This window comes from Centruroides vittatus, unplaced genomic scaffold (genome assembly GCF_030686945.1).
Source record: "Centruroides vittatus isolate TY-2023 unplaced genomic scaffold, ASM3068694v2 contig_221, whole genome shotgun sequence".
NCBI lineage: Eukaryota > Metazoa > Arthropoda > Arachnida > Scorpiones > Buthidae > Centruroides > Centruroides vittatus.
The window spans coordinates 182303-207024 of NW_027121377.1; the positions used below are offsets into that span (position 1 = coordinate 182303).

Consider the following 24722-nt stretch of genomic DNA (forward strand, 5'->3'; position numbering starts at 1 on the left):
AGATATCCTCGGGTATCCTTTCGTAGACGTCGGGACGCGCACACACGAACCAAGGGACACTACGTAACCGACCCCCTTTTCCTCTTTCATCGCCCTTTTAATCGTCTCGGTCATGTTTCTCGTTTTCACCAACCAGCATTATTCGAATGTTGTTCCTCATGATTCATGTTTTCTCTGTGGGAACCAAACAATAAAATATTTTATTATTAGCGTTTTGGTTCCGGCAGGTTCGAATTTTCACAGTAATACGGCGCGATAGATCATTTTGTGGAGCAATGTTATGATATCAAATTTTGCATTAAACTTGGGAAGTCCGCCACCAAAACTTCTACATTAATTCAGCAGACCTTTCGGAGTGATTGCTTGTCAAACCACAAGTTTTCCGATGGCACAAGTCATTCAAAGATGGCCGAGAGGAAGTCACCGATGAACCTCGCAGTGGACATCCATCAACCTCCCGAATCGACAAAAATGTGACACGTGTGCTTGATTGTTTGAACTCTGACTGACGGTTGAGCCTTCAATTGATAGCAGTCACTCTAAACATGACGAAAACAACTGTTTATCACATTGTGACTGAACATGTGACTAAACATGAAAAAGGTGTGCGCCAAACAGTCCCAAAAGTGTTGACCAATGAACAAAAGGACATGTGAGTGCTCCAGTACGAAGAGCTCTGGGAAATGTGTGAAAATGATTCTAATTTTTTAAACTCAGTTATCACCGGTGATGAGTCATGGATTTTTGAGTATGACCCTGACACAAAAAGGCAGAATTTGGTGTGGCACACCCCAGTGTTGCTCCACCCCAAGAAGGTACGCATGAGCAAGTCCAGGATCCAAAACCATGCTCACAGTCTTCTTTGATGTCATAAGCATTATCCACCATGAATTCATTCCTGCCAGGACCACTGTGAACACAGCTTTCTACTTGGAAGTGCTCAAAAGAGAAATTGAGTGTGAGAGTCTTTCCTTGGCAATAACACTCATCAAAGACACGCGCACTGTTCTCGGGGGACCTGTCCCTTTTATCTGATTCGGACTCAAATTGCTAATTTTGATCAATTGCAATCCGCCTCTTCTTTTTCCCTCGGCTCCCATTTTGTTCCGAGGGACCAAATTCAGGTCAAAAGGAACGGGTGTCTCCCTCACTTCCACACCAGGGCTATCACTTCCTCCTGTGTTTACTTACAAACTCCCTGGGATGATAGCCCATAATTAGGGACAGAGGTATTTTATTGCTTGATAGTCAAGACATCCAGACTAACTACCTAATTGACGTTAAAGTGCTTTCCTCGTTTTTCTTTTGTGCATTCAGACTCGAAACTGCCAATTTAGGAATTTCAACTTTCTCCTCAGCCATTTTCCTGGCATAATTTCTCATCGTGACACCATCTCTCTCACTTTGACGTATCGTTTACAACTCTGTTTTTCACAGAGAAAGAGCACAAAAACACACAAGCAAGGGAGGGATTTCAGATCTCGTAAGATTTTCCAGTTTGTGCATATAAATTATATGTTGAAGGCAGTTGCACAACAGAAAATTCTTATGTCATTGCGTAATGTGGAAAAATTAGCAGAGACAAAGTTCAAAAGGCTATTCTTAAGTTTTAAACAAACCTGAATTTTTGACGAAATGTGATTAGAATAATATGAATTTACTTTCTTGCAAAACTGTTTAAGTTAGTAACTAGTACTAATCTGAGGATGATTGGCATTTACCTGATAATGTTCCTCGAAAGAGATTTTGAAATGTAAAAAATTAAATATTTTCTTTTGAATCCAACCTGTGAGAGAAACTCCGGCACAAAGAATAGTCAAATACACACAAGAATTGCACACGAAATACTCAATTTTCAACTTTGTCAAGAAAAGAGAAGTTAATTTTTGCAAATGGAAATAATGCAGTGTCAGAAATATTGCATAATAAAGTCAAACAAATTATATAAACAAATCCACCATAAGAAATAACAAGACAACTCATTGACATTTTGATGAAACATAATATCATCAACCCATTTCGATTATATTATAAGTGCAGAGCCCAAACAGTTAGGAGTTGAAATTTAGTACATAGGGTACATCATGAGAATGTACACTAAGAAAGGATTTTAGGAAATTTCCCCCACGGGGGGGGGAGAGGGTTATAGATTACCTTGAAGAACTTAGCTTCTACTGTATTATTTTAGATGTGGGTTTTTTCTGTTTTTGCAGAAAATCAAACATATTTTTAGACCATTTAAAACTTCTCTAATTAGGTTTCCCTCTTCCGAAGCTAGCTAATTCTTACACCCAGTGAAAACTGTTAAGATCGGCTATAATCTAATAATCTTTGCTATTGTTATATTTTGCCCAAACAACGCTGGGCTCATCTGCTAGTAATAGAATCAAATTGCCAACAGAGAAAGAAAAGCTTCCATAAAAATCTGAGATGTGATTGCTGAATGTTTGTCTCTCTCTCAAGGGAAACACTGTTCTTGGTCCTGCTCATACTGTCACATAGTGGACTGAGATATGGGGAATCGACCGGCCACCAAACTGGGTTACATTTCACCTAATCACTTTGATGCCGAATGACTCGTCTTCAGACTTCAGACCATTGTTGTTACATAATACCCAGTTTAATGAATGTTAATGCTTTCATATGATCAGGAAATTAATATAGTGAGGAAATACACTAAGATCTAAGTGCTTTTGTGGAGGTTGGAGGACACTCCTCCTTAAACTTGGTACTGAAAACAATTGCTGACATTTACATGGCCCTGACCATGTTTGTTTATCATCTAATTGTAAAAATTTCTCAATTTTAAGTCAAGTATTAATGGTTATTTACTAATATTTAGAATGTATCTTTTTTGTTATGTGACAAGATTTCAGCTTGTTCCAAGTACAGTGAAAACTGCTTAGGCCATCACCTGCATTCAACGGGGACCTGTCAAAATGGGCAAAAACTTCTGGCACAGAATACTTTATAAGTTACCTGTATTAAAAAACACCGTAACGTGACCGCGGGCATCGATTTTTGGTCCGAAACAACATACAACAATTGTAATAAACAACCACTTCTGCGAATATATCTAGTCTAAACTCTTGTTTGAACCCATCTAGGGCATTTCTCCCACTCTTGAAATTAGGTGGTGTTAATGGATTAGTCCAGTGTCATGGTGATATCGTGTAAGGTACATGATTGGTCGATTTGAACTGGTAACGAACACTGCCAAGGAGAGATCATTGAGGAACACGTCGATTAAGTTTGAATTGGTAACTCATGCATCTCAAGGAAGAGACCGTTGGTGAAAACATCATGCAATGTGGCGGACCTGGAATACGGCTATGACTAGCATAGCTGCTGATTGGTCGGCTGACAGCTATCAATGACTATATAAGGTCGACATGGAAGTGGGAAATTTGAGTTTGGATTTATCTCACTGACTGAGTTCTACCATAGCTGAAGAAAGTGTTTACAGTTAGCCAACTGCTCGTCGGTCATTGTAAGGTGTCTTCTTGACGGATGAGTACGGGAGGTGAGAACTGGAACTTTTCATTGTGTTATTGGCGTACTGAATGGTCACCATTTGTGAAACTGTTGTAGTTTTTAACTTTACTTCCAGCTACAAAGAAAACTCATTTCTGTTTGTTTGCATCTCTTTCATTTTTCCAACATTTTCAAAGTGCTGTCGTTAGAAGATTGTATTAAAGTTATTATAAAAAGTGAAAATGGTTTATCACAATGGAGATTAGTGGAAAAATGCAAATTTTCAAAATTTTGCAACAAGAAGTCGATACTAGAGGAATGGGAAAGCAATGGAAACAAGGATAACAAACAAAAAGAAAGCAGCCGAACAAAGAGATAAACAAATTGGTATGGGAGTAGTTTCAAAAGGCGAGTGCTAAACAAATACCATTGAGTCGACCAATCATTTGGGCAAAAGGACGTGAATTTGCAGAAAAATTTGGCATTTTGCACCAGCAATGGATGGATGGCTGGAAAGTTTCCAGAAGCATCATAACACTATTTATTGCACCTTATGTGGTGAAAGTGGTGTCGTCAATCAAGTTAATGTGGAAGATTGGAAACAGCGTGTTCTTTCAATGATAGATGGATATGATTTTTGTGATATCTATAACATAGACGAAACAGGACTTTTTTCATGCCATTCCAGATAGAACTTTAATCAAAAAGGGAAAGAAGTGTTCAGGAGGCAAGATGGCGAAAGAATGCCTGACTGTAATGTTTTGCTGTAATGCATTAGGAAAGAGAGAACCAGCGTTGGTCATTTCTAAGTCACTTTGACCTAAATGCTTTAAAGGTATTGACATCACAACTTTTGGCGTGCCCAGCTTGGATGACAGCAGACATTTTTCGATAATGGCTAGAAAAATTAAATGAAAAAATGAGGAACCAAAACAGGAAAATTTTACTTTTTCTGGACAATGTCACCTGCCGTACCCCCCAATACTTCACTTTCGAATGTTGAATTAAAATTTCTTCTGTCCAACACTACGAGCCATTAGATCAGGGAATAATCCAGGAGTTATACAGAAAAAATTTTATTTTTTTATCTTAATTTTTTTTTGAAGCTCATATACAGTACATAGGTTGATACAGAAAGTATTTATCTCGCATCTTATTTCCACAATATTTTTAGAAAACTAACATCCAAGTAATTTTTTTACACAAAATATTCAAAAAACAACAAACGCATTAACACAAAAATCAGTTTTACAGGTAACCTTCCTTTTTTGATTCTGCAATTGTCCAACGACAATCGCGGAATGTAATGAAATCATTTGAGAAAAAATAATAAAATCATTTCTCTTACTATACTTAAAATAAGATTATTTTTTTAATATATAACTAATAAAAACCAAAACTGAAGTGATTGAGAGATACGATGCGCTTGTATATCGAAGACGTAACTGAGGAGTGAACAAAAAAAAACCAAGTTGAATTAAGTCAGAAAAAAAAGAAAGTGTGCATTATAATTGAGAACATGCAAGCACTGTATTAATCTGTCTTATAAAATCACAATGACTCCTGTAAATCAATAAGAATAAAATACAGTACACTACCAATATAGCTCTAATGTTGAAAAAATTTGCTTGTTTTTGCTCCCCTTGAGTTTTGCTTAGTATATGTGGCTTTTAGCCATATCTGTGCGCAAAATACGTGTGAAAATACGGTATTACAACACCACCTGTCTAAAAGACCACTTTTTGGAGGAACCGCTGGTGGTTGCCATAGACTTATTATATATTAATCTAAAAATTAAACCAAACTTATGAGGAACATATTTTGTATTCTGTGGGGATGAGGAGGCCATTTTGTGCACAAAATGAAGAAATAAAGTTATGGCAAATGGACTTTACTACCCTCAAACCATAATTAATAATAATTTGGTATTTATTTTTTCAAAAAATTACTTTTTTAACACAAAAGTTTTAAATATTTACAAAAAAGGGGTCAGTGTCTGTCTTTGTTTTTCCCATGGTTCTCATTACACAGTATCAGGTTCTGAACCGCCACCAGAGTCGACTGTTCATTCTGTCCGGTTATCAGGTGCCTGTCGACCACCACGTGGACCTCATCGGGTTCGGTGCCTGAAACGTAGACAGTGTAGTGTTATGTTCTGCACTTTGTCTGCTAAAGTTAAAAGATAATGTACTCACAACTGTATCGGGCACCTTTTTCCTTGATGATGTCTTCCGGAATCAGCGGGGAAGATTCAAAGTCTTTGGTTCTGGCCAGCTCGAACACAGAAGTCTAAAGGTGACAAAAAAGGAAAATAAAATGATTGATATACACAAAACAATGCATTTAATGATCTGTTTGCTTATCCAGACAAATTTCTTTGATATTAACACACAAAATGTTGTATGGTAATGTTTGCAATGAGTTATATCACATCCGAGTTGCATATTTTATATAAATACAGTATTGTTTTATTTTGGTTGTTATTAACTTAGTTTCAAAAACTATAACATGTGTCTCGTCTCTTTTATGTACTGTACTAGGATATTAAGCTAATTAAACAAAAATATGATGTGGTTTCGATCCTTTGTCCTAGAAAGTGGAAAGCACAGACTTTTCTATGCTGCAATTGTTGTTAGCATTTATTGGAGAAAAATGAGGCTCAGAGCTACAAAAGTCCCAATTTTAAACATCAACATTCTGTAAACTAAGGGCCCACTGAAGGAAATGTGGAAACATGAATCAATTATTATTGACGTATTCACATAAAACCTTGTCAAAATCTGAAACACGATGACTATATCCTCCTCTCGTCCATTAATTTTATCTTGTAATTTTGAGTTTCTTGCCATATGGATGCAAATACCCAACACAGATTTTTATAGTAAAATGGATTTGTTCCACCAAACATCTGTAGCTATTGTGTAAGAAAACGTAAGCCTACTACTACAGAGAATCCAGGTTTGTATCCCCATGATTAAGTAAGAAATTGTTCTCTGTTTCCTCACCTACACCAACATTGAAGCTTGGATCAGCCATACAGACTTAACTTGTCGGCATCTTTTTCATTAATCAATAAAGCAATTTATGGAATATCAAAGTATTCATATAACCTAATAACATTTTGGTTTTTCATCGCTCAGATATAATGTTTATTTTTAGGTTTTCTTCTTCAAAAACAAGATTTACATTTAGTCTCAAGTTAAATATTAATTATGTAACAAAGTCTCATCTAATCCAAGTTAAACAGCAACTGTGACCACATAAAATTGCCCTTTATTGAAAACGGTTTCCACCAATTTTACAATGTAATTTTACCATGGAGACTTCAGATTTTCCAATCAAATTGAGAGGACACAAACTGGCAATCTGTCATTTTGCCTATATATAATAAATCTTTATTACATTATCATATGTACAATTTAATCTACATACGAATCCTTTACATTCTAACATTTTTGTTTATTTATAACAACATCATCATTCTGTTATCTTTTTATTTATTTTTTAAATTATCTGCTAATCTTATATGGAAATGAAACATATATACTGTATTAACATTAGAGATTAATTGTTAATAGATTTAGTCTATTTTCTAATAAGCTATTGGGGTAACACATTAAATTTATCTCATTTTTTTATTATATCAAAATATAAGTTAAATTTATTCATAGTTCTTCTCTAGATTTTAGATAATTGTAAAGCCCGAGACAAACTAGTCACTGCCATCACTTTCGACATGACATCAGAGATTATTTTTATAGTCATGTGACTGTTTCCTTTGACAAGCTGGTGTTGTCACTGCCGATATCACTCATCACATAGTTTAAAGAACCAACAAACATTGCATTTACTCCTGTACAAACTATTGCTTGATAGTATACTTTATTTGTAAAATGGTGACAATTGGTAAGAATGATTTGTTGATGTTGGCTTTAGCTGCTTCCGTTTGTTGCCTATTTGGTAGAAACTTAACCAGTTGTTTGCGGAGTACTGCTATTGGAGTAACCGGTTTTTGTTAAACTGTTGCGGAGTACTCCAGTTGGAGTAACTGTCAATTTTCTTTCGTAATTAACTAGTTGGTGGCGATTTAAGCACTGATTGGCTTTTATCTACATAGACTAAGTCTGTTTCAACGAATAAGATATTTGTTACCACCCCGTATTTTTAAATTTAGGCACAAAACTCCTCCATTCCATGTTAAGTCTATGGGAGACCTTTCTTTTGTTCATTTGACAATAAAATCCTACTTAGCATGCCCGTTAAGTTCTAATTGGTATATTATAGCTAAATGACTATCCTTTGACCAATAAGCATTGACTTGGGTTTGTGGGGTGGGAACTTTCTTGGAAAAAGTTATACCAACTTCAAGCTACATTGTCAGCTACAAACGTAAACAAACACTTATAAATCGTTATTCTTATCTATTTTTAGCATGAATTTAATAAATTTTTATGTATATTTATCCTATTTAACAAATAAGCTTGTTTTTAAAGCGATTCAGCCATAAATCTTTCAAAAAACGAAGTACTTCCGGTTATGGTGGTACTTCCGTAATACATAAGATATACATGTATAGTCGTTAATATAATAAAGTAATAATCGCTTATTATAGTCTACTATTAGTACAATAAATTAAATAACGTATAAATAGAATCAAATACACATCATCAGTAATAAAAGTGTATTAACCTAGATTTAGAAAGGCCACCACCCCCCCACGCCGATCGGCGTTATAATCTATAGGCCGTATTATTTCTCTACGTTGACTTAGAAAGCTGCAGTTTTTTTTATTTGACAGAAAATATATATGTCTAAGTAACGTATGTAACAAATTAATGGAAAATTTATAAAAAACCGATTTTTTTAAATATTTTAAAATCTTAAATTTTATTAATTTTTTTAAACGTACATAATATTTTGAAGTAAACAATCCTAAAGTGTAATACGTACGTGATAGAAAACTGAAAACAGATTATATCTACTACAATTTTTAAGCGAGATATCGCAAATTGAAAAACCACTTTAAAAACCACAAAACCTGTACGCAACAGCGGTGTTGTTTCGGATTATCGAGTGCGCAGCTGACAGGTTAATAAATAAATAAATGATAAAATTATGGGCTCAATAAAAAATGGATTTGCCATCGTAACATGTACGTAACTTTAATAATTTTAATGAAATTATTTATATTTTTACATCTATGAAAATCTATCAAATAGCTTTCCATTTCATATTCCCCATTTAGCTAAGGCATAGCTGAAATGTGACAAAGATTATGGCACAAGCACATGCAAGACTTTTGTGGCCTACAGTGCATGTTCCTTTCTTGCAAACATTCCAATGCACACAAGCATCCCAACTGTCGCCCAAAAAGTCCAATTTCTGGGATCTCAGAATTGTCAAAGGAACTAATATAGTTTTGTTGAGTTTATGACTGGACAATTGATGGCCGAACCAATTTTTTTAATGTATGGTCTTAGAGTTTTATAAAGAATCCTGTATTTTTTCTATCCCAAAGAGGAATTGGCAGAGTGAGTACAAAATGCATCATTTTTGATAAAGGGTGATGTTATCTGGTTGCAGTCTCTGTTTAACTCAGAATAGATGTGACAGATAGATCTTAACATAATTAATATTTGTGTCTCAAGTCATTTCTAAAGAAAATAACTTAAAAATAATCAACATGTCTACCTGTGAACAACATGAATTGTATTTAAAAACTACCACTCCACCTTGAAAATTTGATCAATTAAAAACACAGAGATATAGCATTATCATCTTGTATTGTTATACAATACAGCAGAGTTTTGTATTTTATGAAAGCTACAGATGTAGAAAGACTGTACTTTAAAAAAGTCTGCATTTTGCACTAAATAATAAATTTTTATCAAATTTCTAGAATTACATTATATACACAAACTCACCGAAGTCAGCACGTAACGTTTAAAACACCAAGAAGAATGTTCGTCCACTGCACTGAACAATCCCGCTACTCCCATGCCAATGGCACAAATGGGCTCTAATTGGTAAAAATGGTCATTAATAAATAATGAAAAACTGTTCTTATAAATATAAAATTCAAAACAAATTACTAAAGATTAAGTCATGCTGATGTAAAATACAACATAAGACACCCCAATTATTAATAGTATTATGATTTGATTCTACATCTGCACAATCCAATCTTATGCCTTTATCTGCAATATCTTAATTTTATTCTCTTACTTTTCTCTTTTATAAAATGTCTTAGTATTTGTCCCAGATCGACATCGTCCGCCAAGTCCGCGGCAGCACCCGGAGAATGAGGAATGACCAGAGAGGAATATCTGTTTGCTGAAAGAAAAAAACTTTATTCAAATCTGAATTTAAAAAATTTTATTTGAAATAAACCCATTCAAAACTTAAATTTAAATATGTTAACCCATACCTCACTTAATAAATGCTCATTGCAGTTGATAAATGCAAAACAAATTGGCTTTTTGTTGGATTTTATTTGAAGAATATTGACAGAAAATCTCTGCAGCTCGAGAATCACTGTCGACACAAATTTTCCATGTTTAATTAGATCAAAAGTAGCCCCTTTTTAAGCCTAATTTTGCCTCCAAACTCTAGAATTAATGCACGAAAGGTTTCAACTGGAAACTTCACTTACTCCCCTACCATGCACTGTCACTCCTGCAGCATCTGTAACCTTTTCTCCTCCCATTGTTAGGTTTTCTCTGGCTTTTGTCTCCCATTTGGCTCTCCCACATTATTCTTTACTCTTTGAATGTCCATATTTGGGTAAGTGTTGTTTTCAAAAGATTAATTAAACATACAGTGGAACCTCACTTAACGAGCATCTTGCAAAACGAGTATTTCACGTAACGAGCAAAACAAATTGTAAAAATTTGCCTCACTTAACGAGCGACATTTTGCATAAAGAGTGATGAGGAGAGGAGGTCCTGAATTGTGCACATGCGGCATGCTCCATCAGTCTGTGTTTAGCACTCCTTCTGCTAGCATCTCAGTGTCGCTTGCGATCACATATTTTTCCAAACTTGGGTTCACACATATTACTTATAAACATCAACAACCATAGCTTATTATATAATAAATACCATATTTTATGAACTATAAGACGCACGTTTTTATTCGAAAAATTGCCTCCAAAATTCAGGTGTCTCTTATAGGTATTTTTTTTTAAAAATTGCTTAAAAATTAAGGTGCATCTTATAGTCTGTAGCGTCTTATAGTCCGTAAAATACGGTATGCCAAATGATAATTCACCAAACTCTTGGGCCATTGAATTTAATGAACAATTCCAAATTAAATTTTAGAAATGTCTGAATTAAAAATTAACTATTTATAATTATTAAATTTAATACAAGATGGAAACATAACTGCCTATCTCTAGTCAAATTAATTAATTTCGAATATTTAATTATAGCACTTACGTAACCCAAGTTTTGGCATATTGTTTGGAGTGTTTATCAAACATATTAGCTGTGATTTTTTTTCATTTCTGCAAATCGAATTCAGTTCTCATTCCAGGATGGTTCATTCCACGCTAGAAGAAAAGATGATGATGATGATTCATACTCCTTAACAGTGTATATTGTACAATTTTTTTTTTTTAATAAACATTATACATAAAACATTTGAGCATTTTTTCGGCGTGGAATGCATTATCGTATTTTACATTAATTTCTATGGGAAAAATTGTTTCGCATTACAAGTAAGACTCTGGAACGAATTGTGCTTGTTAAGCAAGGTTCCACTGTACTACTCATGTTCAATGAGGCATGCGTTACATTAACCAGAAGTCAGATTGTTTATTTGAGTCTTGAAAATCAAGCAAATATAATATTTTAATAAAATAATAGAGCCGGATTAACTATTGAGCTATGACTTTACTGTTTAATTATGCTAATATTACATAATTTGAAGTAAAAATATGTGGTTATGTTGCCATTGTGTATTAAATTTCAGTGGCGTGCCGTGACATTTCATGATAGGGAAGCTGCGTTTTTGTAAGAAGCCGACTTCCAGGGGCAATCAGTTAATTGCGCGTCAGTGATGGTCTAGGGCAGTGGTTCTTAACCTTTTTATACTCGCAGCACACCAAATACTTCATAATTTTTTGTGACCCTCATTTTTTTAAATAATAATTTATATTCGATAATTTATCTATAATAAATTGATTTTTTTATTATTTCTTTATTTTTTATAAAATAAATGTAAATCATAACTTTATTATTTCATTTTCTATTTAAATAACATTCAAACTTCACAATTAAACATAAAAACTCATTTATTTTTAACAAAAAATAAAATAAGCAATTAAAAATTCATAGAAAAAACAAAAAATATTCGAAAATAATTTAACGAGATTTCTTGTGATTTTGTAATTCCTCGAACTTCTATTCTTACGAACCCGTATTTGATATAATCACGATCGTATTTTCTAATTTTAATGTTACTTAATTTTATATCTTTAGTTTAGGACTTGTGGTTTTTTTCCATTGCGTTTTTCACTGTATCATCGTCGGAACTTTCACTAGTATTTTCTTCAGTATATTTTCTTTTCGAAGATCCCGGTCCGCGATTACTTACATTAAAAAAATTTTCTAATGTTCCTTTCTGTTTTTTGCTCATTTTTGTGGGTTAATTATAAATAATTAAAACTAAACACACAATATAAGAAAGAAATGCACTATTATTAGATCCAAAGCCGATGCTAAAAACTAAACTAAATCACCCACAACTTGTCATAAAGATTTTGCATAACTTTTGCAAAAATATTTAAATTTTCTAACCCTACTACTAAGCCTACTATTTTTGCATAATTATTTTTAAAATTCCAAGCATTAATAGTTTCTTAGAATTACTTTGGAATAAAAGAAGTAAATACTGCGGTGTAAGTAGCATATTTGCATTTATTTCTTCCGTACTAACAAAGTTGTATGTAGGAAGAAATAAAAAATAAACACAAAATAACTAAATAGGAAAACTTTATCTTTCTTATTTCATTTTTCAATATGATATTCGGTTATACATCAATTTTCTTTTTATTATATTCCGAAGGAAATTTTGCATAATTTGGCGGCCCCCGGCAAACTTCTTACGGGCCCCCAGGGGGCCACGGCCCCCGTTAAGAATCACTGGTCTAGGGTCCATTCGTATTCATTTGTTCGATAAGCCAGTAAAAACTGTAGACTTCTCTAAAAGTATTTTTAATATCACAATTACATTCCGAATCGCTAGCCACGATATAAGGGCTAAAATTAAAGATAAATTATAAAAACTTACTCGGTGAAATAAAATTGCAATGGATATACATGTATATACAGTATATATTGAACAATATACCGATACAGTATATTGTTCAATTGTATTAATATATTTTAAAAAAATATATAATTAAAATATAGCTTTGTAAAGAAACGTACATAAAAATAACAAAATATTCTTTACTTTTTAAATTTTAAAACAATCCACTTAGTCAAATAGCTCGATACGAGTAGCTAATGGATGGAATCGGAGACGATCCAGGTAGGTATGTAGTGTGTGCGTGCCAAATCCCGAAGGTGCCGATACCGGTCAATGTCAAATGCCTTTTTTGTCGCATCACTAGTATATCTCAAAGGATGCCACAGGGCTGTTGTAAATTTTAAACGTTTCTCACCGTAGCTGTAAAAATCTAAATGTGTTAAACTTAATAGTCATTTGTTTTCTAACTAATTCGTTTTAATACCGGGTGTACACGGAAATCAGTTCCCCACTGTACTGAGCGAGTGATTGGATCGGTCAAGCTTTTGTTTAAGTAAAATTCTGGCTCTTTCAACAGGGTTTTATTTATGTCCCCATTCCCTAATCTCTTAATTATTTAACTACTTCTTAGTAGAAATAAGTCGAAACCGGTTACTTTGTACTCGAATATCTGTAGTCTTGGGAAAACATTGGAAAAACAAATTTTTATGACAACGGATACTTAGATCGTAAATTTAAGGAAAATAAATTCTAGAGCTTTTTTGTACCTTGTGCGTTTCATTCATTAAATTTGATTGTAAATGATGATTCCAAAGTAACAGTTAATTTTTTAACATTGTACAAGAATTGTACACGTTTTATCCGCATCCGCTTACAGATAGGACATACTAAATCGTAATATCACTGGTTTAACATTGAAATCCATAAGTAACATAAGATGGGAGAGCGGAATAAACGCCGAATAAATATATCAAATATTTTAATGGATTTTTTAAAACCCCCGTCAACTATACGGAACTATCATAAAAACATGCCAGTAAACTCCTATCGGTTGGGTTAAGTTATAAATCTAGTCTAGGGTGGGCAACCTTTTTTATAACACAGGCCAGAATAAATTGTACGTTTTTTTCCGCGGGCCGTAGTAGTTAATTGACGCCTTCTTGTGACTCGTAATTTTTTAAGTCTGCAAATATGAAATAAATAAATAAAAAGTTAATTACTACATTTATTTCTCTTATCATTTTCGAAAATTATAAAAAATTGGAAAAAATAACTATTAATTAGTTATTTTTACAATTTAATAATCTATTTAAGATCTCGCAGGCCGGATAGAAACTTTTCGCCAGCCGTAGCTGGCCCACGGGCCGGGGGTTGCTTGCCATCGATCTAGTCTGCTCGTGATTCGCATAATCGGGCGAGGGTGGCCGAATATCTAGCAGGCGGCTAACAGCCCACAACCGCTCTGGGGTATAAAGTTGGACTCTTTACGCATGTGTCGCTTCTACCAGCTAAACCGGGTGAGGTTGGTGCACTGTAAAGAGCATGTGCCAATGCCTATATAATCTGGCTGATTGGAAACTGACCCGGTTTCGATATTCCTTCCGCCACCGAATTATTCAAATATACAATAGCAATCTTATCGTTTTTTTTCACACGTAGAATAGAAATGTGTAAAAGATACATAATGCGGTTATAATAAAATATTAATTTTAATTAATTCAAAGTATGTTAAAATATGAAAATTTATATTTTATAAAATACGAGGGAAGGTCATTGGAAGGTGGAAGCGGTGCTTCCATCGCTTCCAATGACGGTACGCCACTGTTAAATTTAATAATTAAAAATATTTCAGCAAAAAATTCACGAGCAGGATTCAAACCCCCCAACTTCTGCTTATTAAACTGATGCATTTATTTACACAACCCAATCCTCATCCAATCTTCACTTCCAGACCAATTAATCTAGAAGACATAACCATGCCTCAGCTAATTAGTTCTATAGTTAATAAGAACTAGCCCAATAATTGATCTGGATCTATTACATGATTATTAGTATAATCTGAGCTTGGGTTTTCTATATATGTAGGTAATGCTTTACAACTTTCATCATTACAAGTCAGAAAGTTATGAAATTATAGCTCTTGCATCATCACTATGTACTGTAATTACCAGTAGCTGACAATTACAATCTGTGTCAAATGGTCCAGTAATACTAAATAATTTTGCTGGCAAAGACTTATCTAGAGACATTTTTTGTATAATGTCAGAGCTCTTAAGTTATTTCAGAGTTTCAAATTAAAGCAGAAGTTTTTGGTTAAGGACTGTTTTCAAAAGCTTTACTTCATACCACATCATCTATAACTGCTTTTGCAAGTTCTATATCTTTCCCATTCTGCTCAAGGTCTTTTCTGTTCTCTAAAAGCTATCTTATCAACTGTCCAGAATATACTACAATATAAAAAGATCTGTATTGTCAAATGAGCAGAGAATAGAAAATAGCATATACACCTAACTATTCAAAAATAGTGCAAGTGATTCTATCTCTGACAAATGCTCCTTGACTAATACAAGGACTATTAGTCCTACTATACTTTTGTGACTAATACAAGAAGCATTTGGAAGAAGTTTACTTGCAGGAAAGAGAAACTAACTTTAATGAAATGAGAATATGAGGTACAGACACAGAACAATATTGCCTTTGGAATCTATTGTACACAGTGTAAAGTGGAAATAAGGAATGATAAAGAGGAAGAGAGGTCTACTTGGCTAATTATTTCTATAATTAGAGCAAAGTAGACTTCTCTTCAGATCTATCAAGTCAGTCCATAAGTTCGTGCGTATTTTTATCTACAAAAAAAGCAACAAAAAATTTTAATTAAATTTTATTTCAATCTATAATGTATTCACCATTCTTTTGTACAATTCCATGCCATCTTGATGGTAGCTTTTTAATCTCGTCTTCGTAAAATGATTTCGGTTTTGAATCAAAATATTCAGAAATAGCCTTTTTTACATTGTTCTCATCCTCAAAAGTATTCCCTTTTAAAAAATTCTGCAAACTGCAAAAAAGATGATAATCACTGGGAGCAATATCTGGCAAATATGGTAGATGAGGTAAAATTTCCCAGTTCTAGTTTTCAAGTTTCTGTACAGTTATTTTTGCAGCATGTGGTCTGGCATTGTCATGTTGCAAGAGAACCTGCTTTCTGTTCACTAATGACGGTCAATTTTTTTTCAATTTTTCATTTAAACACTCTAATTGCTCACAATACATTTCAGCTGTAATTGTTTGATTAGGTTCTAACAGCTCAAAGTGAATTACACCTGACATCCCACCAAACAGACAAAAGAATTTTTTTTTGGATGCAACCCACCTTTTGCAGTCGGTTTTGGCTGCTTGTCGCGATCCATCCATTGTCTTTTTCTCGTCACATTATTATAAAGGATCCATTTTTCGTCTCCAGTAACCAGCCAATCAAGAAAAGGTTCTAAAGCAATACGGGATAAAAGAGACATGCAAATGTTTACACAATATTGTCGGTTAGCTATTGACAGTTCATGTGGTATCCATTTTCCTAGCTTTGAAACTTTTCCGATTTGTTGTAGGTTTCTATGAACAGTTCCATGGAATGAATTTAAACGTTTCACAATTTCATCAACTGTTAAAGATAGTTCTGCTTCAACTAGTGCAGAGAGAGCATCATCATCAAAGTCAACGGGTCTTCCAGTACGAGCCTTATCCTCCACACTAAAATCATTGTTTCTAAATCTTTCAAACAACTTCTGCGCAGTCCTTGCACTAATTACAATTTGATTGCGTACAGTATTTATTTTTTTGGCTGCATTTGTAGCATTCTCATGACTTAAAAATAAAAAGTATAAAACATGTCTTTTATATTCATCCGTTACTTCCATTTTAACGAAAATAAACAACTGAAATGTTCCCAATTTCAAACAGTATTATATGAATGAGATCCAATTTAATGCTTCAGTGTAAAAAGTATTACATTAGACTGACATTTTTAACAGCAAAACAGGATTTTTCTCAAGGTCATAAAAATGCACATGGACTTATGGACTGACCTGATATTTGGCTAATTATTTCTATAATTAATTAGCCAAGAATTAGCCTGATAATTGATATGGATCTATTACATGATTATTAGTATAATTAATAAACTTGTTTTTAAGATAGTTTTTTTCCCAACAACACAAAACAATATGTTCTTTGTTCAAACAATGAACATGCATACAGCACAACCCTTCCAGTCTCAAACCAATTGCTTAAGATTAAATAGGGACCCAAAGTTAAACACGACATTTGTAAACCCCAATGCTAAACATCTAAAACCACTGTCAAATATTTCACACCAAAAATTTTCTTTTGAGATAAAGGCACATGAAGAGGCCTGGCTTCTAGGCTGTTGGTCAATAAGCACTCTCATTGCACCAACAGTCAGCACTAACTGGTACAGTACATGTATAATGTTTCTGTTGCATGGAATGGTTTGGATCATGACTTCTCAGAATTTACAGCTTTTCTAAATAGTATATACCCATCTATAAGATTTGCTGTTTAGTATGAGGCCACAAAATATACACTCATTGCCATAAAAATCAGCGCACCAAGAAGTTGTCACATCGCTGCAAATCTTGGCATGCAGATAAGTCTCAAGCAGATATGGAAATGATTAGAGTTATAACATGATGGCTTATTGTGTAATGCCAGCAGAAGACTTTAAAGTGTGTCCCCCTTAGTCTATAAAAAAGTGCACAAAAGCATCCTGTCTGTATATCTTCCTCATACACACCGGGGTGTATTATATAATTATAACTTACTTGTGCCTGTGACCGGTGTGAGAATAATCATTTCAAATAAACAAATGTTTTCTGGACGCCTTCCGTGTTCTTCTTCAGGTTAAAACTGCTGGATTCTATTTTTTAAAAAACGTCGTTCTGAAATTTTTAAGAATGAATTCGAATGATGATAGTTCGAATGTGTGATGACCATCGCGCATGCGCTATATCTGTTGTGTTCTGTGTTGTTCAGTAACATATTATTTTTAATCTTGGTATTCTTTTTTATCTTGGGGTCACATGACTTCATGTGTCATCGGACCCACACAAATCTTCAGGCATCCTCTTGTAATAAAGTTTGCCAAGCAAGCGAAAGAGCTATCTTGTTGTGTGAATTAATGCACGTCGTTTTAGTTTGCGCTTTATGTATCTCTATCGCTTCCAGCCATTTAAGTGATATCCAAAACAACCCAGATAGAACACCTTAAATGACTGGAAGCGATAGAGATACATAAAGCGCAAACTAAAACGATGTGCATTAATTCACGCGACGAGATAGCTCTTTCGCTTGCTTGGGAAACTTTATTACAAGAGGATGCCTGAAGATTTGTGTGGGTCCGATGACACATGAAGTCATGTGACCCCAAGATAAAAAAGAATACCAAAATTAAAAATAATATGTTACTGAACAACACAGAACACAACAGATATAGCGCATGCGCGATGGTCATCACACATTCGAACTATCATCATTCGAATTCATTCTTAAAAATTTCAGAACGGCGTTTTTTAAAAAATAGAATCCAGCAGTTTTAACCTGAAGAAGAACACGGAAGGCGTCCAGAAAACGTTTGTTTATTTGAAATGATTATTCTCACACCGGTCACAGGCACAAGTAAGTTATAATTATATATCCTGTCTGTAGTTTACCTGTTGTAGAGGAATGCTCTATCACTAGAAATGCCTCTATATCACAACTGAAGACCACATGAACAACTAACCGAGTTTGAGAAGAAAGGATCATCAGGTTGAGAGAAGCCAGATAGTCTAACACTAAAACTATTCTGACAACACTGTGAAGAGGTTTTGGGTTCAGTGGATGAGAGAGAGAGAGAGCTCGCACATATGGTACCCAGGATTGGGACACCCTCCGCAGATCACTAGCCGAGAGGACTGCCTGGTCCTCCAACAAGCATGCACATGGTCAATCGTATTATTCTCCACCATCCAGACACGGGGGCACCATCATTACAGGCCCCTGTGTTTGTCCATACCATTTTCAGGTATCTGGATGAGGAATATTTGGTATCGCAGAGGCCATTTTGTGTGCTGCCATTGACATCCATCCACCAATGCCTCCATTTGGAATTGTGTCACTCCCAACAGGAGTGGGCTGCAATGGAATGGAACTGGGTCATCTACAGCAACAAATCCAGATTCAATTTAGGAACTGACAATGGCTGTATCCATTTCTGGAAGCCCTGTGATGAACTTTTGAAGTTCTTTCTTCAAACGTTTAAGAACTAGCTTGCAACAGTTTTTTGAGTGAATGCCTGAAGAGCCCAGGAGAAACATCAAAAATGTTTACACTTTAGAAATTTTGATCCGGTTAATTGGTTTCAAGTGAGATGATTTATACTTCACTTGGGAGTTTTATTTTGTTGATAATTTCGCATGCATCGCATATTTATTAGACTGTTCCAATTTTTATTGAATATTTAATATTCCAATCTCATGCCTTAATTAAATTTTAAAAAGATACATTGCATTCATGTTCTATTCTTGTTTTAAAGTTTGTGTTTGATTTTTGCCTGATGATGAAGGCACAGTTAAGAGTGTAAGCTATTATTTATCCCACTTGCTTAACAATACAAACACTTTATATATTGTAACATATTCTCAACAGTTGTTAAGATGTGTTTTAAAGTGCAAGAAAGCCCTCGGGCAGAAAATGATATATTAAAACTTGAAATACCAATGACCGCCTTAAAAATCGGGCTATAAATTGACTAATTAAATGATTGATATAAAGTAATTTGTTACTAGAGGTAGACATTAGGCACCATCTCTTATCTAAGTTAATAATTATAATAGTAAATATTAAATAAATTTAGAATCTTCTGGAATAAAAGAACTGACCAGGGGCGGGGCTTGAACCTGCAACCTCCACTTGCCAGTTATGCCACCCAAACCCCAAGCGACTCTTTGCTTCCAGAAGTATATTAATTTAGATATAATTAATTTAGTATATTTTTCATATTTACTTAAATTATAAATTATTAACTTAGATAATAGATGGCACCTAATGTCTACCTCTAGTAACAAATTACTTTATATCAATCATTTAATTAGCCAATTTATAGCCCGATTTTTAAGGCAATCATTTGTATTTCATTATATACTCATTGGGATGTTTATTTATATTATTATGTAAAACTTATTAAGCATTTTACAGGGTATACAAAAAAGTGGAAAATATTTAAGTAAATATGAATCTAAAATAACAATATTTGTCAAATTTAATCACTTATTTTGATAACCATCAAAAAAGGGTTTTGTACAAATAAAACAAATTTGTTATGTCTTTCACATCCGACATTCACTGAGGTCAAGAATCAGTCAGAAGACAATTTTAATTCACAGATCTTTTATTCATATGCATTTCAAATCAGCAAAAGCTCCAATCCAAAATGCAGCATCAGATTTTAAAAAAACAACAAATTTGTTTTATTTGTCTAAAAACCCTTTTCGGTGATTATCAAAATAAGATTTAAGTAAAGTTTTATGTATGATATTGCAATTTCTCTCATGGCAAATGTCTGAAGCATTCCCTGGAGGTCCCAAAATCTGTGGATGTGAGGTCTGAAGATCTTGTGGATCAGATTCTTCAGATTACATGATTAGCAAAAAAATCTTCCAAAAACTGTAGTCTGAAAACCAGAATGTCTATGAGTAAGTGGTAACATCTCCCAGAAAGTGGAAACATGAAAGAGACAAACTACAGGTCTTGTATGCAATGCCATTACAAATTACAAATATTTTTATGTATGTATTTTTTTTTATAATTTCTAAAAACATTTTTAATTGTAAAATCATTGTGCAAAGTTTAAATATGTTCCAATTCATGAATTCAAACAAAGAGAACGATATACTTACGATCGACCGTCCGAAGACTGATCGGAACCGAAAGAGACTTCATCCGGAATTCGTTCAGCCATCTTCTACTCTGTTCGTCTTGATTGACAAATTCTAACGGCTTGCCCTGTTTGGAAACTCGAGCTTAATCAATTATTTTAATCGCATCTAATAACTAAATGCAACTTACCCCTGGGGTGGCAATCTGAATCGTAAATGCAGTATGGAGGAGCTTAAAAGACTGGATGAAAGACGGAGCAGAATTTGCTAAAGAAAAATTTAAAAAGATTAAATAACAAAGTTTGGATTTATTGCAATTATTATTTTTTAAAGATACCTTTTCTAAGAGAGAAAATAAAACAGTTCAATATATCCTGTCGTGCTTTGTAAGTGTTCTATTGCCACAACACAAGCATAAAGTTCGAATTCTGTGAATTCTACACACTTAAAAATAGTGTCATAGAAACAGAACAAGTTAAGCAACTAATCTGAAAGTATAGTTAGTGACAGGTCATGATACTTACCAAGAAAGAATGTATTCTCTGTTGGATAATCATCTTTAAGGCAGCTCCATACATTGTTTTTGCAAATGCCAAGCAAACAGCCAATGCCAAGTAAGGTGGATGATTTATTTGCAAGTTTGCTCAGCAAATATTTGGTATTTGCCATTTTCCACTCTTCATTGGTATTTTGTGCCAAATCAGAGGACAAATCACACAACAAACTGACACATGGCAAATAATCATATGTGTACTATTTGATTGCCAATGACAAACACTTTGACAAAAGGCAATTATTCAGCAATTTGCAAATACCACATGTATAGAGCTGCCTTTATAGACAAGTTATCCAAATCAATTTAGAATTTTTCAACCAAATCTTCTCACAGTTCAAGCATTTTTGCCTAATTCAGTGCTTAGAATTTGACAAAACACAACTTTCAAATTCTCAGCACCAAATCAATACCATTCAAATAGCCATATTCCTAATTTCTTTGTAAAATTGAACATTACAAACTGAAATTCTGTGCAATGAATCAAATTAAGTTCATTGATTATACAAGATTTTAAAATAGGCAACGCAGTGGAAACTGATATTTCCTAAAACTCCGAGTTTGATTCCGCTGTTCTTATGTGTAGTTCATTTTAAAATCTACATGATAGAAAAACAGAAATTTGTTCATAAGTGCTGATGTTTAGATACTCAAACTATCAATGCATTCCATTATGCATCAGTCTCAGCCAGACCTATGCACAAGTGAATGTTAATAAGCTTTTATTGGAATGTCTGTCATCCTAACAAGACAACAGAAGTAAACAGCTCTATGTAAAAGGTTAATACAGATGAGTAGTAAAATCGATGTTAATAATATAATTGTGAAAGCAGCCATGTCGCTTTGTTAAACTTCCTCATATCCACAGCACAATGTACATTGGAAATGGCATCAACAAACTCAATGGTGAATAGCAGATTGTCTTTTAGTATGTCGTAGTACACTGATGCACAGTTTGATGCATACCAGAATACACCACATTGGAAACGTATATTCACACAAACTGACAAGATACAAAACTATAATCTGTGTGAAGAAACATTGAAAAACTTCCCAACCATCCTCCTAGCTCAATCTTTCAATGTTTAATCCACTATTCACAGTAATTATTATTTTATATATACTATTTCAGTGCCATATTGTTAACATATCACAAAGTGGATAAAATAATCTATTGAATCTATGCTGCCATCCTGGAATATTACCGAGGATGGGTCAACTTTATGGAATAAGGCGACATAACACTCAGGCAATCTGCCAAGTAGAGTGCCTCTCAGGATTTATATGAGTAACTAGCCCCTAATTAAGTGTTAGACATGTGAAGAAAAGCCAGACTTATCAGGCAGGCACAAGCCCTTGACCAGCATTTGGCCTCTTCTGACATCATAAAAACAAACAAGCTGAAAATATCATGGTATCGACAATAATTTTGCAAATTTGAATGTAACAGCAAAATATAAGACTAAATCCCCACATTTCTTTCTAGTTACATTAAAATTAATTTTATTAATAATCATTGGAATACAGCTTAAAAGTAAATAGTCGCATCATCATCTTATACAACCAGAATTAATTTCAAATTTTTAAGATGGTAGCTCAACCAATCATCTTCAGAATAAATTCCGACAATTAAATTAGTCTTAATGCAGTCCAAAAATAGTCTACAATTTTGACTGTGTGTGACAATTGCTTCAAGCTTTGCAATAAATTTGGGGTTTGAATCTGGATCCATGGATCCTGTGCAATTTTTTTATGATCCTTAGATAGAGCAGCCAGTTGAACAAATGTGTGATTGACCTTCTATTACAACATAATTTATCTCTATCATTAAGTGAGCCAACAATCCTGTGAGAAATCTGAATTAAATTCCAATTCCTCACAGGATTAGTGTCATACATTGAGATTCCATCTGCAGAAATACAGTTTGAACTACTTAATGACACAAATCCTGCTCTACAGCTCTGTAGAGCAGGATTCCACAGCTAACGTTTCCTAATGAAAGAACATCAAATAAAGTTTGCAAAAAATTACATTTGAAATGTGGCTCAGCTATAAGTTTGTTTCATTTCATATATTGCTACTACTAATATTTTAAATGAAACAATCTCTCTAATTTACAATATCATATACCATACATAGCTGTAGCTAAAGTTTTCTCTGTTCTTTTCCCTACTGACCAATAATTTATCATTAAAATTCAAAAAAATAAATATCTATGCCCAAAGCAGGATCAGAGTTTAGATATTGATAAATTTTGTCAAATCGTTTTCTAGATTAGTAAGTTTGTTGAATTGTTTCTCATTCACCCCTCAAACACAAAGCCAGTTCATGGTTTTTCTCGGATAGAAAACCAGGGCCCTTCAAACTAAAGTTAATAACAGCAATATGACACCATCTCCCAATCTTTCTTTCTCTTGTGGACACTCACCGAAGAAAAAGCTTCAGGAAAAGCAATTTAAATCTACTTTGTTGGCTTGCAAGCTATCTTTTATTCCCTACCATCATTTTTTCCCAACAACAGCGAGTACACTCAACAAGATAAAACTGATACAATGGCTTTAATAAAGCTTACGAAACAGACTACGTCTTATTCAACCGTACTAAAGCTGGTTTGCCATGCAACACAGCCATAGACTGTACAAGCAATTGCTTAGATTATACATTGTATATTTATACAAAAATGACCAATCAGTATGATTAATTACAGCATATAGAAGTGCAATGGGTAGTTACTTTTTACATATCTGATCAAACTGTTATCGAGAACAATAAATTCTGTGGATAATTATTAGAGTGCGAGCCAAAAGCCATAAAAACTCAAGTCAAAGCTAACCGGAGAGCGATTTTAATTAAGTGCCAAGAGGAAAATTGCCAAATTACAAAAACAGTCAATTACACACACAATTATAATCCTACTTAAGAATTTTCCTAAGAAGTTATTTATAAGCAGAGGCGGTGATGTATAATCATCTCAATTTATAATTCTAAACTATAATTAAAACGGCTCGAAATACGATAAATGCTGTCTCGAAATTGTTACATAATCTTTAAGGTTCATTCGAGATTATTAATGTCTGTATATAATTAACAAGACCCGTGTAGTGATAAAGTGTATTTAACTTAATATAAACAAACAGATGATTAATTCCTCCCAGAGATAAATCACTCCTTATCGCCTTACCTTCCTTTTTGCTGCTCAAAACTATTAAACAGTTCTGTCTACTCGATGACATTTTGATGAGAATCTCAAACTGTGATAGCCGCCATCTTGTCTGCGCCGGTAACGCCCCCTACTGTTTTAATGGGCAATAAGATTTCCGACAGGAAGTCGCCATTTGCCTGGAGTTATAACATACAAATGGCGACTTCCCACCTTTACGGTTCGTGAATAATTATTCAGATTTAAATTAAAATAGTAAGAATTTTATTATTATTAAAAATTTTTCACGTGTATGGATTAGAAATCAGTGTTGCCACGCAAAACTTATATTTCATTTGCCTGGCAACACTGT

The 24722-nt window shown here is 33.9% G+C and overlaps 1 protein-coding gene across 1 annotated transcript; it reads right to left on the reverse strand.

Moving 5' to 3' along the window:
• Nucleotides 1–5385: 5385 nt before the first annotated feature.
• Nucleotides 5386–24555, reverse strand: LOC136970840 (glutamine amidotransferase-like class 1 domain-containing protein 1). The gene is made up of 7 exons (XM_067265308.1): nucleotides 24392–24555; nucleotides 20848–20924; nucleotides 20679–20784; nucleotides 9700–9807; nucleotides 9399–9493; nucleotides 5670–5763; nucleotides 5386–5600 (listed from the first exon to the last, which is right to left on the reverse strand). The coding sequence occupies exons 1-7, from the start codon at nucleotides 24441–24443 to the stop codon at nucleotides 5464–5466; spliced, it is 669 nt and encodes a 222-aa protein (XP_067121409.1). The 5' UTR covers nucleotides 24444–24555; the 3' UTR covers nucleotides 5386–5463.
• Nucleotides 24556–24722: the final 167 nt, after the last annotated feature.

Bases quoted from the DNA above. Each gene is read 5' to 3' on its own strand.
- LOC136970840 (XM_067265308.1), bottom strand. From the start codon at position 24,443: ATGTCATCGAGTAGACAGAACTGTTTAATAGTTTTGAGCAGCAAAAAG. The intron at 20,925-24,391 runs GTAAGGCGATAA...ATTTTTCTTTAG, and splicing joins TTTGAGCAGCAAAAAGGAAG to CAAATTCTGCTCCGTCTTTC. The intron at 20,785-20,847 runs GTAAGTTGCATT...GTTTCCAAACAG, and splicing joins TTCAGATTGCCACCCCAGGG to GGCAAGCCGTTAGAATTTGT.